General features: G+C 46.2%; 1 protein-coding gene across 2 annotated transcripts in view; it reads left to right on the top strand.

Annotated features, from left to right (window-relative positions):
- LOC115218421 (nuclear factor related to kappa-B-binding protein) overlaps positions 1-17,754 on the top strand; it is an 87,074-nt gene that overhangs the window by 53,287 nt on the left and 16,033 nt on the right. For both annotated transcript variants that reach the window (XM_029788226.2, XM_036508104.1), the window contains 4 exons: positions 271-445; positions 1,614-1,720; positions 3,519-3,642; positions 9,282-9,355. In XM_029788226.2, coding sequence (XP_029644086.1) covers positions 271-445; positions 1,614-1,720; positions 3,519-3,642; positions 9,282-9,355 — 480 coding nt within the window. The remainder of the gene's footprint in view (positions 1-270; positions 446-1,613; positions 1,721-3,518; positions 3,643-9,281; positions 9,356-17,754) is intronic.

Here is a 17,754-nt window from a genome sequence, read left to right as displayed (position 1 = left end):
AAATGAGGAGAATTTCTGTCTTTATCTATCCCTCTTTCTGTTTTTGTGTATCTTTCTCTCTTCCTCCCCACTTTTTTCTCCTTGTTGGTGACAAATTGCAGGTTCATCTAGTAAGTGGAGTGAAATGATTCAACCAGGAGTTGAACCTGCATCAAAGATTTTTAACTTGCTGAGTGCTTACCCCCCCCCCCCTCTATTGCACATACTATTCTATACAATTTTTTTGTCTTGTCTATTGTTAATTTTTTGTCTTTTTGTTCATACTTCCAGGAAAGAAAACGATTTGAATGTCCCCACCTTGGCTTCACATATCACATGCATGGCTATGATTCGGTGGTTGGCCCGGTGAAAGGAGTGTACAGTAAAGATAACACAATGAATAAAGCACGGGAACATGCTCTCCTGGTGTCAGATCGGCCGTCTTATGTCACTATTCTAACGCTAGGTAAGTAGATTGCTGTCACTCTCTGTTAGCAGGTTTTAAACTCCACAAGTGTCACACTACCTAGGATAGAACTCTCATCTCAACAAATACATAGCTTGTTTCAAAAGCTACTTCCCATGGTTCCACTCTCTCTCTCTCCCAGCTGAGAGGTCTTTGTCTTGCAAGTTACTTGGCAACCCAGCTGGTGTTGGTACCACATAAAATGTTCCCAGTGCACAATGTTGGCATCAGGAAGGGTATTCAGCCGTAGAAACCATACCAAAGTGGAAAATAGAACCTGGTGCAATTCTCTGGTTTGCCACTTCCTCTCAAACCATCCAACCCATGCCAGCATAGAAAACGGATATTAAATGATTGTGATGATGATGATGATAGCTTCACTATAGGTACGGCTGCAGCTGTGTGGTTAAGAAGCTTGCTTCCCAACCGTGTGATTTTGGGTTCAGTCCCATTGCACAGCCCCTCGGACAAGTGTCTTCTACTATAACCCCAAGCTGACCAAACCTTGTGAGTGGATTTGTTAGATGAAAACTGTGGAAGTCCATCATATATATATATATATATATCATTGTCATCATCATCATCATCACCATCACCATCATCATTTAACATCTGTTTTCCATGCTGGAATGGGTTGGATGGTTTGAACAGAGCTGGCAAACCAGGGAGCTGCACTAGGTTCCAGTCTGATTTGGCTTCGTTTCCATGATTATATTCATCTTTTCCTACATTATAACCTATTTGCTATTTACTTGTATATTTGAAAGATTAACCCTTTTGCCACTGTATTTATTTTGAGCTGCTCTGTGTTTCTTTCAATTAATTTTAAATATAACAAAGAATTTAGTAAAATAACTTCGTTATCATTAAGCTAGTGTTAGGAACTTAAATTGTGACTAAGGTTTGGTGGAAGATTTTAATTCAAAACTTATGAAAAAAGGACATTTGTACTCAGAGCCAGATCCGGTTTCAGCTGGGTTGGTAATGAAAGGGTTAATCTGAGCGAAAATGATAAATTGTTCCATGATTTGTCCTTATTCTGTGCATTGTTACTAGAAATAAAAGAGGAAAATATATCATTGATATGATTTGTGGCTGTTTTGATTGGATGTCTCGTTGTTGGAAAGAAAATGATAATAATTAATGTAATGTTGTTGTTTTTTGATAGTACGAGATGCTGCTGCTCGTTTACCTAACGGTGAAGGAACTCGTGGGGACATTTGTGAGTTGCTGAAGGATTCGCAGTTCTTAGCGCCAGGCATTACAGATGCACAGGTAAGCACATCTAAATACAGCAAGCTAGCAGAATCGTTAGAGTCTTGGAAACAAATGATTTATAGTATGTCTTCTAGATCTTTACATTTTCAGTTCAAATCCTGCTGAGGTCGACTTTACCTCTTATTCCTTCCTGGGTCAATAAAATAAAGTACCAGTTAAATACTGGGGTTGATGCAATCAACTGTGCCCCTCACTCAAAATTTCAGACCTTATAGAAAAATTTATTATTATTACCTTTGCCTTAGCGAAGGCAGAGGTATTGTTTTCTGTCATGTTTGTTTGTTTGTTTGTCCGTAGACAAGATATCTCAAGAACCACGAGATGGATTCAGATGGAACTTTCAGGGATGTTAGGCCTCGTGACTGGCATGGATTGATTAGATTTTGGGATTGATCCAGTACCTGACAAGGATTCTGGATTATTTTTCCTGATTTTTTACTTAATTTTTGAGAGCTGTTGGGTTTATTTTTAGTATTCCCATTAGTGAGAACAGTCAAGTTTATTTAAGATATTCTCATTTTAAAAATCCTCTCTGGTTAATCGTTGAGAGGACGTTGGTGTTGCCTTGGCGGAGATTTGCACTATGCTTAGTAGCATTTAATTCATCTTTGCATTCCAAGATCGAATTCTGTTGAGGCTGACTTTGTGTTTCATACTTTCAGGATCAATAAAACAAGTAAAAGTTGAGCCCTGAGATGAATATAACTGACAAGTCCCTGTCCCCTCAAATTTGTGCCTATAGTAGAAAGAATTATTATTATTGAGTGAGAGAGTAGTGCATAACATCAAAGTGACACGGGGGTAAAATACTACAAAGCCCAGTGTACCCATCGTGACTACCTGTCTAATAAGGGTACACAACCAAATGTGTGTAACATGATGATTTCATATCAAGATAAACAGTGCATGGCCTTACAGGTGGGGCCCAATTAGAATTTTGCTCAGGTCGAGTAGCCCATCCCACTCAGATGTTCCTTGAATAAGGGTTGTTTAAGGATGTTGAACGAAACACCCATGTTTCCAGAGGTGAATTATTCAAACCCCAAAGAATCCCTCTCAACACATGGCTATGATGCTCCCCCACTACTTCTGCTCGTGATCAGAGATGCACATATCGTCAGTCACTAAGGGACATGCTCAACTGGTTACGGTCAAACAACTGACAAGCAAATCTGTGGTACTGAGCAGAATATTTGCTGTAGCCCATCTTTTATACCAAGACAAAACATACTACTACTACTACTATTTAAGGTAGCAAGCTGGCAGAATCGTTAGCTTAGTAGTATTTTTCTGGCTTTACCTTCTGAGTTCAAATGCAGGCGAGGTTGACTTTGGTTTTCATCCTTTCAGAGTTGTTCAAATAAGTACTGGTTGAGCACTGAGGTGAATATAATCATCTAGTTCCCGCCAGCCAAAATTTCAGCCCTTGTACTTATAGTAGAAAGAATTAGGATAATAATTCACCATTTTGTAGGGGAAAAGCCAACAGCAAAAGAGAAAATGTAGGCAAAGGGATAATCAACATACCAAGTATTGGTACCACTAAGAACAACAACAATAATGGTAACAACTATATAAGGGGCATGAATACAAACAGTGTTGTGGGCAAGCTCACACACACATGCAGTGAAGAACGAATATATAGTGCGTGTGTTTATTTGGCAAGTAAAACAAAATTATCATTTCTGAAATATAATTATAAAACAAAATTGTTTGACTGATTTATTGGTTGAGAATTTGTTGTAAATTGTTCTTTTTCTGGTCCGGAAGTTGACATATTTAGTTTTGTTTACAGATAAACACAGTGGTTAGTGGTGCTTTGGATCGATTACATTATGAGAAAGACCCGTGTGTAAAGTACGACGTGAACAGGAAATTATGGATCTATTTACATCGAAGTCGAACCGAACAAGAATTTGGTAATTGCTGGGGGTTTTTTATTATTGTATTTTTTTATTTAAAATTTTTTGGGGGGATTTATTTCATTATAAATATCATTTTGGTTTTGTTTATCGGGTCCACCCACCGACAATAGATAGATTTATAAGCACAGGTGAGAGAGTATGGTTAAGAAGATTGCTTGCAAACCACATGGTTTCAAGTACAGCTCCACTGTGTGGCCCCTTGAGCAAGCATCTTCTACTATAGCACTGGGCATAGTGAGTGGATCTGGTTGATGGAAACTGAAAGAAGCCTGTTTGTGTTCTCTTTGTATTGGCATCATATGATAGTTGTAGATGAATGTCTATTTATACAAGCCTTATCATTCATTTCCAATATTCTGCAAAACCATGTTCGGCTATGGGGAAATATTACCTAATGTGGAAAAAGTAAAGCAAATTATAGGATAGATGTTCAAGCACTTTTATATCACAAAAGAGGTTACTGTAGCTATATTAGCCATGTAAGTCGTGTGTGTGTGTGTGTTTATGTATATGTATGTTTGTATATATATGTGTGTGTGTATGTATGTATATATATTTATATATATTTATATATATATATATATAATATATATATATATATATATATATATATACACACACACACACATACCATCCGAACATGGTTGATACCAGGTCTGCCTGACTGGTTCCTGTAAAAAGCACCAACTGAATATGGTCGATGCCAGTACCCCCAGACTGGCTCCTGTGCCAGTGACATGTAAAAAGCACCATTCAAATGTGGTTGATATCAGGTCTGCTTGACTGGCTCCCCTGCTGTTGGTACGTAAAAAGCACCATCCGAACATGATCGATGCCAGGCCCACCTGACTGGCTCCTCTGCCAGTGGCACATAAAAAGTATCCACTACACTCTTGGTGTGGTTGGCGTTGGGAAGGGCATCCAGCTGTAGAAACCTTGCCAGATCAGATTGGAGCCTGGTGCAGCTGTTGGCTCTCCAGACCTCAGTGAAACCATCCAGCCCATGCCAGCATGGAAAACGGACATTGGGTGATGATGTATATATATATATATAACGAATGTCCACTGCTAACACCAGCTCCTGCCCACGGCGTGGTCAGGTTGGAAGAGAGATCAAAAGAAAAATACCACGAAAACTATCACCACCACAACAACCCTCCTCTTCTCAGGCGACGAATCCCCCCCATCCCCCCCACATCTCCTTCCCAGTTTTCAGAGTTGGCACTATCAATGTTGGTACATTGACAGGCAAGTCTAGTGAGATTGTAGAGATGCTAGAGAGAAGACAGGTTGATGTATGCTGCATACAAGAGGTAAGATGGAGAGATGCTTCGGCTAGGGTCCTCACGGACAAGGCACTTAGGTACAAACTCTACTGGCAAGGTAACGCGGAAGGTGTAGGGGGTGTAGGCATTCTCCTTGCGGAGGAATGGGTGGATAAGGTCATAGAGGTTGTCAGGGTTTGTGATAGAGTGCTTAAGCTCAGGTTGGTCCTACAGAGTGGCACAGCTATGATTATCTCAGCCTATGTCCCACAAGCGGGACTACCAAATGATCAGAAGGACAACTTTTATGATACCCTTCTGCAGGCTACTTCAAAGACTAGTAACAAGGACCTCATCTTTGTAGGTGGAGATTTTAATGGGCATGTTGGGCGGGAATCGGGTATCTTCACTGGGGTACATGGTGGCTATGGTATTGGCACCAGAAATGATGAGGGAACTAGACTGCTGGAATTCTGTGATGCATGTAACCTTTCAATCTGCAACACTAACTTCAAGAAGCCAGTCTGCCACCTTATAACTTATCAGTCAGGAGACTCCGCTAGCCAAATAGACTTCATCCTCACCAGACAACGGGATGCAGGGTTGCTCTTGAATACAAAGACCCTCCCGGGTGAAGAATGTATCCCTCAGCATAGACTAATCATGAGTGACTTTAAGCTTGAGGCCAGATGGACTCCAAGAAACAAACCAATCCAGAAAAGAAGGATTTGGAGGCTAAAGAACCCTTCGCACGGTCAGAAATTTAGGGACATACTCATCAAGAAATTTGATGAGAGGGAGGAGGAGCTTCAGACGTCAGACATAGAAGGTAGCTGGGAATTCCTACGGGACAGCTTGCTGAGTGCCACAGACCAAGTCTGTGGATGGTGCAAAGTCCCTTCCAGACCTAGAATTACGTGGTGGTGGAATAGTGCAGTAGATAAAGCCATCTGTGAAAAGAGACGGGCCTGGAAAGCCTGGAAGGATGGGGGCAGCAGGGAACTGTACCAGATAGCCAAAAGGGAGGCTGGGCGGCAGGTATACATTGCCAAAGATGTAGCAGAAAAGAAGAAGTTTGCCAATGTCCAGCGTCGCGAGGATCAAAGAGCTGAAGTATTTCGGATTGCCAGACAGTGTGTCAGAGAAAATAGCGATGTTATAGGAGAGAAATGTGTCCGCATGGATGATGGGGCACTTGCTTTTACTACTAGTGAAAAGAAAGAGGCTTGGAGAAGCCATTATGAAAGACTGCTGAATGAGGAGAATGAATGGGAGGAGGAGAGCCTGCCAAATGTTGACCCAGTAGAGGGACCAGCTACCCGAATAGACAGCTCCCTTGTAGATAAGGCAATTAAGGATATGAAACCAGGCAAAGCCCCTGGCCTATCAGGAATCACTGCTGAGATGCTTAAAACAGCTGGCTATGTGGGCTATGCCATAGTCACCCGCATTGTAAACCAGGTAGTTCACAATGGAGTCATACCCAATGACTGGTGCAGCAGCACCATAGTCAACTGCTACAAGGGTAAGGGTGATGCTCTAGATAGAAATAACTACAGAGGTATCAAACTGTTGGACCAGGTGATGAAGGTCTCAGAGAAGGTCATAACCAATCTCATTAGGGAGAGAATTTGTTTAGATGAAATGCAGTTCGGTTTTGTACCAGGTAGAAGCACCACTGATGCTATATTCCTGGTCCGACAACTGCAGGAGAAGTACCTAGCTAAAGATAAACCCCTCTACATAGCTTTTGTAGACTTGGAGAAAGCCTTTGACAGGGTTCCCCGTTCCCTTATCTGGTGGTCGATGCGGAAACTGGAGATTGAAGAATGGCTAATAAGGGCTGTACAGGCTCTATACAGAGAGGCTGTCAGCAAGGTTAGGATTGGCAACGAATATAGTGAAGAATTCCAGGTAGAAGTAGGTGTGCACCAGGGCTCAGCCCTCAGTCCCCTTTTATTCATCATAGTCCTTCAGGCAATAACAGAGGAATTCAAAACGGGATGCCCCTGGGAGCTCCTCTATGCCGATGACCTAGCTCTCATAGCAGAATCACTACCGGAACTAGAAGAGAAATTTCGGGTGTGGAAGCAAGGGTTGGAATCAAAGGGCCTTAGAATAAATGTAGCAAAGACCAAAGTATTAGTAAGCAGCAAGAGGTACTCAGCATACACCCCCTCGGGTAGGTGGCCCTGCTCAACCTGTAGGAAAGGTACAGGTAGAAACTCCATAAGATGCACCCAATGTAAGTTATGGACACATAAGAGGTGCAGCAACATCAAAGGAAAATTAACCGAGAAGATAGCTTTCATGTGCGGCAGATGCACAGGGACAATAGACACAACAGACACTCAGAAAACAGATTCCATCACACTCCAGGGAGAGAAACTAGAAGTAGTTGATAGTTTCCGCTACCTGGGTGACCAAGTTAGTAGCGGAGGTGGATGCACAGAGAGTATCACCACTAGAATACGAATAGCCTGGGCAAAGTTCAGAAAGCTCCTACCCCTACTGGCAACAAAAGGTCTCTCCCTCAGAGCAAAAGGTAGATTGTATGATGCATGTGTGCGAACTGCCATGCTTCACGGTAATGAAACATGGGCTGTGACTGCAGAAGACATGCGTAGACTTGAAAGAAATGAAGCTAGCATGATCCGCTGGATGTGTAGTGTCAGTGTGCACGCAAGACAGAGTGTAAGCATCCTGAGAGAAATGCTGGATATAAGAAGCATCAGATGTGGTGTGCAAGAGCGACGCTTGCGATGGTATGGTCATGTGCTGCGGATGGATGAAGAGAGATGTGTGAAGAAGTGCCACTCCCAAACAGTTGAAGGTATCAGGGGGAGAGGTAGACCCAGGAAGACATGGGATGAGGTAGTCAAGCATGACCTCAGAGCATTGGGCCTCACTGAGGCAATGGCGAAGGACCGAGATCTCTGGAGATATGCTGTGACTACAAAGACCCGGGCTGCTTTCTGCAGCAATTCCACATACTCCCTACCCATTCTAAGTACCCCGGATCCCCAAAGTACCCTGGATCCCCAAAGTACCCCAGACCTCGTTGCCCCCGTGCCGCTGACACGTTAAAAGCTCGAACCGATCGTGACCGATGCCGGACCCTCCGGCCCCTGTGCAGGTGGCACGTAAAAAGCACCCAATCCACTCACGGAGTGGTTGGCGTTAGGAAGGGCATCCAGCCGTAGAAACTCTGCCAGATTCAGACTGGAGCCTGGAGCGGCCCCTGGCTTCCCAGACCCGGTCGAACCGTCCAACCCGTGCTAGCGCGGAAAGCGGACGTTAAACGATGATGATATATATATATATATATATATAATCAAAAGTTAGATAGAGAAGGGAAAACTGGACAAAAACACGCTACAAGGAACATTTGCAGCTGACTTTCCCATTAGTGTTTTCCCATTATTTAAAGCAAGACCACTGTTATCTAACAGGAGCACCAGAGCATAGAGCTACAGAAAAAGCTGATGAATGTGTGCAAGGACAGGACAAAATAACATTGCGTGTACAATAAGAAATAATGACGATACGACAGGCAAGGAATGGTACATACACAATAGAAAATGCTTTACGGTTGTACAATAAGCAAAAGGAATAATTATACATAGACAGTACTAAAACAATACAATACAAACAGAAAAGGCCTTTCCAGCTATCAAGACAGGTGTAGTGAGGTAGCACAAAGAAATGGAAAAATCTGGTCCTCAACTGTTTTCTGAGATCTTTATTTTTTCAAATTTTATGTATTTGAAGGCCATTGAGCATAGGAAGCAGTGGTGCCAGCAAAGTTTTATTTGTGAAATTTGGTATAAAACTGGCACTCTATGATCTAGTCAATGAAACAGCCTGCAGATGACAGCTTTCAGGTTTTCTTTTGTGTTGCAAACATTGCCAATGATGAATATCAGAGGATTTATGCAGATATTTTTATCCATAAAGTTTGATATGGTATACGTGTGGGCCATGCGCAAAGAAGTTGCTGAATCTTAAGTTAAAAAAATGAAAAATAATTAAAAAATTTTTCATCAGTTTATTAATGCCATCATCATCACCACCATCATCATAATCATTTAATGTTTGTTTTCCATGCTGGCATGGGTTGGACTCTTTGACAGGAGCTGGCAAGCCAGAGGGCTGCACTAGGTTCCAGTCGTCTGTTTCTACGGCTGGATGCCTTTCCTAATGCCAACCACTTTACAGAGTGTACAAGGTGCTTTTATATGTAACGCCAGCATGGGTGCTTTTTCATGTAAAATTTTCAATGTTTTATTTCTTTCTGCTATCCTTGAAAATTATTTTTACTCTCGTAAATGCTTTGTGCTTCTCATTTCTTTTTCTTCATAATTTCAGAAAAAATTCACCAAGCTCAGGGAGCAGCTGTAAAAGCCAAGAAATCTTTACAAAAACCGAAATCTAGCAAATCTGTAAGTTTTTTTTTTTTTACTTTGATTTAACTGTAAAATGATATTGAACATTATAGGCGTAGGAGTGGCTGTGTGGTAAATAGCTTGCTTACCAACCACTTGGTTTGATGGGTCTTCTCAAGCATGACATATTGCCAAAGGTATCAGTCACTCATCACCTCCTTGAGGCCCGACGTGCCACTGGCACAGGTGTCTCCTACGTGACACCAACATCAGCTGTGTCTACAGTTTCACTTGGTTTGACGGGTCTTCTCAAGCATGACATATTGCCAAAGGTATCAGTCACTCATCACCTCCTTGAGGCTCAACGTGCCACTGGCACAGGTGTCTCCTACGTGACACCAGCATCAGCTGCGTCTACAGTTTCACTTGGTTTGACGGGTCTTCTCAAGCATGACATATTGCCAAAGGTATCAGTCACTCATCACCTCCTTGAGGCCCAACGTGCCACTGGCACAGGTGTCTCCTACGTGACACCAGCATCAGCTGCGTCTACAGTTTCACTTGGTTTGAGGGGTCTTCTCAAGCATGACATATTGCCAAAGGTATCAGTCACTTATCACCTTCTTGAGGCCCAACGTTCCACTGGCACAGGTGTCTCCTACGTGACACCAACATCAGCTGTGTCTACAGTTTCACTTGGTTTGACGGGTCTTCTCAAGCATGACATATTGCCAAAGGTATCAGTCACTCATCACCTCCTTGAGGCTCAACGTGCCACTGGCACAGGTGTCTCCTACGTGACACCAGCATCAGCTGCGTCTACAGTTTCACTTGGTTTGACGGGTCTTCTCAAGCATGACATATTGCCAAAGGTATCAGTCACTCATCACCTCCTTGAGGCCCAACGTGCCACTGGCACAGGTGTCTCCTACGTGACACCAGCATCAGCTGCGTCTACAGTTTCACTTGGTTTGACGGGTCTTCTCAAGCATGACATATTGCCAAAGGTATCAGTCACTTATCACCTCTTTGAGGCTCAACGTGCCACTGGCACAGGTGTCTCCTACGTGACACCAGCATCAGCTGCGTCTACAGTTTCACTTGGTTTGACGGGTCTTCTCAAGCATGACATATTGCCAAAGGTATCAGTCACTTATCACCTCCTTGAGGCCCAACGTGCCACTGGCACAGGTGTCTCCCATGTGACACCAGCATCAGCTGCGTCTACAGTTTCACTTGGTTTGACGGGTCTTCTCAAGCATGACATATTGCCAAAGGTATCAGTCACTCATCACCTCCTTGAGGCTCAACGTGCCACTGGCACAGGTGTCTCCTACGTGACACCAGCATCAGCTGCGTCTACAGTTTCACTTGGTTTGACGGGTCTTCTCAAGCATGACATATTGCCAAAGGTATCAGTCACTTATCACCTCTTTGAGGCCCAACGTGCCACTGGCACAGGTGTCTCCTACGTGACACCAGCATCAGCTGCGTCTACAGTTTCACTTGGTTTGACGGGTCTTCTCAAGCATGACATATTGCCAAAGGTATCAGTCACTCATCACCTCCTTGAGGCCCAACGTGCCACTGGCACAGGTGTCTCCTACGTGACACCAGCATCAGCTGCGTCTACAGTTTCACTTGGTTTGACGGGTCTTCTCAAGCATGACATATTGCGAAAGGTATCAGTCACTCATCACCTCCTTGAGGCCCAACGTGCCACTGGCACAGGTGTCTCCTACGTGACACCAGCATCAGCTGCGTCTACAGTTTCACTTGGTTTGACGGGTCTTCTCAAGCATGACATATTGCCAAAGGTATCAGTCACTCATCACCTCCTGAGGCCCAACGTGCCACTGGCACAGGTGTCTCCTACGTGACACCAGCATCAGCTGCGTCTACAGTTTCACTTGGTTTGACGGGTCTTCTCAAGCATGACATATTGCCAAAGGTATCAGTCACTCATCACCTCCTTGAGGCCCAACGTGCCACTGGCACAGGTGTCTCCTACGTGACACCAGCATCAGCTGCGTCTACAGTTTCACTTGGTTGACGGGTCTTCTCAAGCATGACATATTGCCAAAGGTATCAGTCACTCATCACCTCCTTGAGGCCCAACGTGCCACTGGCACAGGTGTCTCCTACGTGACACCAGCATCAGCTGCGTCTACAGTTTCACTTGGTTTGACGGGTCTTCTCAAGCATGACATATTGCCAAAGGTATCAGTCACTCATCACCTCCTTGAGGCCCAACGTGCCACTGGCACAGGTGTCTCCCACGTGACACCAGCATCAGCTGCGACTACAGTTTCACTTGGTTTGACGGGTCTTCTCAAGCATGACATATTGCCAAAGGTATCAGTCACTCATCACCTCCTTGAGGCCCAACGTGCCACTGGCACAGGTGTCTCCTACGTGACACCAGCATCAGCTGCGTCTACAGTTTCACTTGGTTTGACGGGTCTTCTCAAGCATGACATATTGCCAAAGGTATCAGTCACTCATCACCTCCTTGAGGCCCAACGTGCCACTGGCACAGGTGTCTCCTACGTGACACCAGCATCAGCTGCGTCTACAGTTTCACTTGGTTTGACGGGTCTTCTCAAGCATGACATATTGCCAAAGGTATCAGTCACTCATCACCTCCTTGAGGCCCAACGTGCCACTGGCACAGGTGTCTCCCACGTGACACCAGCATCAGCTGCGTCTACAGTTTCACTTGGTTTGACGGGTCTTCTCAAGCATGACATATTGCCAAAGGTATCAGTCACTCATCACCTCCTTGAGGCCCAACGTGCCACTGGCACAGGTGTCTCCTACGTGACACCAGCATCAGCTGCGTCTACAGTTTCACTTGGTTTGACGGGTCTTCTCAAGCATGACATATTGCCAAAGGTATCAGTCACTCATCACCTCCTTGAGGCCCACGTGCCACTGGCACAGGTGTCTCCTACGTGACACCAGCATCAGCTGCGTCTACAGTTTCACTTGGTTTGACGGGTCTTCTCAAGCATGACATATTGCCAAAGGTATCAGTCACTCATCACCTCCTTGAGGCCCAACGTGCCACTGGCACAGGTGTCTCCTACGTGACACCAGCATCAGCTGCGTCTACAGTTTCACTTGGTTTGATGGGTCTTCTCAAGCATGACATATTGCCAAAGGTATCAGTCACTCATCACCTCCTTGAGGCTCAACGTGCCACTGGCACAGGTGTCTCCTACGTGACACCAGCATCAGCTGCGTCTACAGTTTCACTTGGTTTGACGGGTCTTCTCAAGCATGACATATTGCCAAAGGTATCAGTCACTCATCACCTCCTTGAGGCTCAACGTTCCACTGGCACAGGTGTCTCCTACGTGACACCAGCATCAGCTGCGTCTACAGTTTCACTTGGTTTGACGGGTCTTCTCAAGCATGACATATTGCCAAAGGTATCAGTCACTCATCACCTCCTTGAGGCTCAACGTGCCACTGGCACAGGTGTCTCCTACGTGACACCAGCATCAGCTGCGTCTACAGTTTCACTTGGTTTGACGGGTCTTCTCAAGCATGACATATTGCCAAAGGTATCAGTCACTCATCACCTCCTTGAGGCTCAACGTGCCACTGGCACAGGTGTCTCCTACGTGACACCAGCATCAGCTGCGTCTACAGTTTCACTTGGTTTGATGGGTCTTCTCAAGCATGACATATTGCCAAAGGTATCAGTCACTCATCACCTTCTTGAGGCCCAACGTGCCACTGGCACAGGTGTCTCGTACGTGACACCAGCATCAGCTGCGTCTACAGTTTCACTTGGTTTGACGGGTCTTCTCAAGCATGACATATTGCCAAAGGTATCAGTCACTCATCACCTCCTTGAGGCTCAACGTGCCACTGGCACAGGTGTCTCCTACGTGACACCAGCATCAGCTGCGTCTACAGTTTCACTTGGTTTGACGGGTCTTCTCAAGCATGACATATTGCCAAAGGTATCAGTCACTCATCACCTCCTTGAGGCTCAACGTGCCACTGGCACAGGTGTCTCCTACGTGACACCAGCATCAGCTGCGTCTACAGTTTCACTTGTTTGACGGGTCTTCTCAAGCATGACATATTGCCAAAGGTATCAGTCACTTATCACCTCCTTGAGGCTCAACGTCCCACTGGCACAGGTGTCTCCTACGTGACACCAGCATCAGCTGCGTCTACAGTTTCACTTGGTTTGACGGGTCTTCTCAAGCATGACATCTTCTCAAGCATGACATATTGCCAAGGTATCAGTCACTTATCACCTTCTTGAGGCCCAACGTGCCACTGGCACAGGTGTCTCCCACGTGACACCAGCATCAGCTGCGTCTACAGTTTCACTTGGTTTGACGGGTCTTCTCAAGCATGACATATTGCCAAAGGTATCAGTCACTTATCACCTTCTTGAGGCCCAACGTGCCACTGGCACAGGTGTCTCCCACGTGACACCAGCATCAGCTGCGTCTACAGTTTCACTTGGTTTGACGGGTCTTCTCAAGCATGACATATTGCCAAAGGTATCAGTCACTCATCACCTCCTTGAGGCCCAACGTGCCACTGGCACAGGTGTCTCCTACGTGACACCAGCATCAGCTGCGTCTACAGTTTCACTTGGTTTGACGGGTCTTCTCAAGCATGACATATTGCCAAAGGTATCAGTCACTTATCACCTCTTTGAGGCCCAACGTGCCACTGGCAAAGGTGTCTCCCACGTGACACCAGCATCAGCTGCGTCTACAGTTTCACTTGGTTTGACGGGTCTTCTCAAGCATGACATATTGCCAAAGGTATCAGTCACTCATCACCTCCTTGAGGCTCAACGTGCCACTGGCACAGGTGTCTCTTACGTGACACCAGCATCAGCTGCGTCTACAGTTTCACTTGGTTTGACGGGTCTTCTCAAGCATGACATATTGCCAAAGGTATCAGTCACTAATCACCTCCTTGAGGCTCAACGTGCCACTGGCACAGGTGTCTCTTACGTGACACCAGCATCAGCTGCGTCTACAGTTTCATTTGGTTTGACGGGTCTCCTCAAGCATGACATATTGCCAAAGGTATCAGTCACTCATCACCTCCTTGAGGCTCAACGTGCCACTGGCACAGGTGTCTCCTACGTGACACCAGCATCAGCTGCGTCTACAGTTTCACTTGGTTTGACGGGTCTTCTCAAGCATGACATATTGCCAAAGGTATCAGTCACTCATCACCTCCTTGAGGCCCAACGTGCCACTGGCACAGGTGTCTCCCACGTGACACCAGCATCAGCTGCGTCTACAGTTTCACTTGGTTTGACGGGTCTTCTCAAGCATGACATATTGCCAAAGGTATCAGTCACTCATCACCTCCTTGAGGCCCAACGTGCCACTGGCACAGGTGTCTCCCACGTGACACCAGCATCAGCTGCGTCTACAGTTTCACTTGGTTTGACGGGTCTTCTCAAGCATGACATATTGCCAAAGGTATCAGTCACTTATCACCTTCTTGAGGCCCAACGTTCCACTGGCACAGGTGTCTCCCACGTGACACCAGCATCAGCTGCGTCTACAGTTTCACTTGGTTTGACGGGTCTTCTCAAGCATGACATATTGCCAAAGGTATCAGTCACTCATCACCTCCTTGAAGCCCAACGTCCCACTGGCACAGGTGTCTCCTACGTGACACCAACATCAGCTGTGTCTACAGTTTCACTTGGTTTGACGGGTCTTCTCAAGCATGACATATTGCCAAAGGTATCAGTCACTCATCACCTCCTTGAGGCCCAACGTGCCACTGGCACAGGTGTCTCCCACGTGACACCAGCATCAGCTGCGTCTACAGTTTCACTTGGTTTGACGGGTCTTCTCAAGCATGACATATTGCCAAAGGTATCAGTCACTCATCACCTCCTCGAGGCCCAACGTGCCACTGGCACAGGTGTCTCCTACGTGACACCAGCATCAGCTGCGTCTACAGTTTCACTTGGTTTGACGGGTCTTCTCAAGCATGACATATTGCCAAAGGTATCAGTCACTCATCACCTCCTTGAGGCCCAACGTGTCACTGGCACAGGTGTCTCATACGTGACACCAGCATCAGCTGCGTCTACAGTTTCACTTGGTTTGACGGGTCTTCTCAAGCATGACATATTGCCAATGGTATCAGTCACTCATCACCTCCTTGAGGCTCAACGTGCCACTGGCACAGGTGTCTCCCATGTGACACCAGCATCAGCTGCGTCTACAGTTTCACTTGGTTTGACGGGTCTTCTCAAGCATGACATATTGCCAAAGGTATCAGTCACTCATCACCTCCTTGAGGCTCAACGTGCCACTGGCACAGGTGTCTCATACGTGACACCAGCATCAGCTGCGTCTACAGTTTCACTTGGTTTGACGGGTCTTCTCAAGCATGACATATTGCCAAAGGTATCAGTCACTCATCACCTCCTTGAGGCCCAACGTGCCACTGGCACAGGTCTCCTACGTGACACCAGCATCAGCTGCGTCTACAGTTTCACTTGGTTTGACGGGTCTTCTCAAGCATGACATATTGCCAAAGGTATCAGTCACTCATCACCTCCTCGAGGCCCAACGTGCCACTGGCACAGGTGTCTCCTACGTGACACCAGCATCAGCTGCGTCTACAGTTTCACTTGGTTTGACGGGTCTTCTCAAGCATGACATATTGCCAAAGTATCAGTCACTCATCACCTCCTTGAGGCCCAACGTGTCACTGGCACAGGTGTCTCCTACGTGACACCAGCATCAGCTGCGTCTACAGTTTCACTTGGTTTGACGGGTCTTCTCAAGCATGACATATTGCCAAAGGTATCAGTCACTCATCACCTCCTTGAGGCCCAACGTGTCACTGGCACAGGTGTCTCCCACGTGACACCAGCATCAGCTGCGTCTACAGTTTCACTTGGTTTGACGGGTCTTCTCAAGCACGACATATTGCCAAAGGTATCAGTCATTTATCACCTTCTTGAGGCCCAACGTGCCACTGGCACAGGTGTCTCCCACGTGACACCAGCATCAGCTGCGTCTACAGTTTCACTTGGTTTGACGGGTCGTCTCAAGCATGACATATTGCCAAAGGTATCAGTCACTTATCACCTTCTTGAGGCCCAACGTGCCACTGGCACAGGTGTCTCGTACGTGACACCAGCATCAGCTGCGTCTACAGTTTCACTTGGTTTGACGGGTCTTCTCAAGCATGACATATTGCCAAAGGTATCAGTCACTTATCACCTTCTTGAGGTCCAACGTGCCACTGGCACAGGTGTCTCCCACGTGACACCAGCATCAGCTGCGTCTACAGTTTCACTTGGTTTGACGGGTCTTCTCAAGCATGACATATTGCGAAAGGTATCAGTCACTCATCACCTCCTTGAGGCTCAACGTGCCACTGGCACAGGTGTCTCCTACGTGACACCAGCATCAGCTGCGTCTACAGTTTCACTTGGTTTGACGGGTCTTCTCAAGCATGACATATTGCCAAAGGTATCAGTCACTTATCACCTTCTTGAGGTCCAACGTGCCACTGGCACAGGTGTCTCCCACGTGACACCAGCATCAGCTGCGTCTACAGTTTCACTTGGTTTGACGGGTCTTCTCAAGCATGACATATTGCCAAAGGTATCAGTCACTTATCACCTTCTTGAGGCCCAACGTGCCACTGGCACAGGTGTCTCGTACGTGACACCAGCATCAGCTGCGTCTACAGTTTCACTTGGTTTGACGGGTCTTCTCAAGCATGACATATTGCCAAAGGTATCAGTCACTTATCACCTTCTTGAGGTCCAACGTGCCACTGGCACAGGTGTCTCCCACGTGACACCAGCATCAGCTGCGTCTACAGTTTCACTTTGTTTGACGGGTCTTCTCAAGCATGACATATTGCGAAAGGTATCAGTCACTCATCACCTCCTTGAGGCTCAACGTGCCACTGGCACAGGTGTCTCCTACGTGACACCAGCATCAGCTGCGTCTACAGTTTCACTTGGTTTGACGGGTCTTCTCAAGCATGACATATTGCCAAAGGTAACAGTCACTCATCACCTCCTTGAGGCCCAACGTGCCACTGGCACAGGTGTCTCCCACGTGACACCAGCATCAGCTGCGTCTACATTTTCACTTGGTTTGACGGGTCTTCTCAAGCATGACATATTGCCAAAGGTATCAGTCACTCATCACCTCCTTGAGGCCCAACGTGCCACTGGCACAGGTGTCTCCTACGTGACACCAGCATCAGCTGCGTCTACAGTTTCACTTGGTTTGACGGGTCTTCTCAAGCATGACATATTGCCAAAGGTATCAGTCACTCATCACCTCCTTGAGGCCCAACGTGCCACTGGCACAGGTGTCTCCTACATGACATATTGCCAAAGGTATCGGCCCTTTGCCCTCATGACACAAAATTATTTTTTTTTAATAATTGCAACAGAAGCATTATTAATACCA

Source organism: Octopus sinensis, linkage group LG13 (genome assembly GCF_006345805.1).
Source record: "Octopus sinensis linkage group LG13, ASM634580v1, whole genome shotgun sequence".
NCBI classification, from domain to species: Eukaryota; Metazoa; Mollusca; class Cephalopoda; order Octopoda; family Octopodidae; genus Octopus; species Octopus sinensis.
This window is presented reverse-complemented; position numbering and strand designations above follow the sequence as displayed.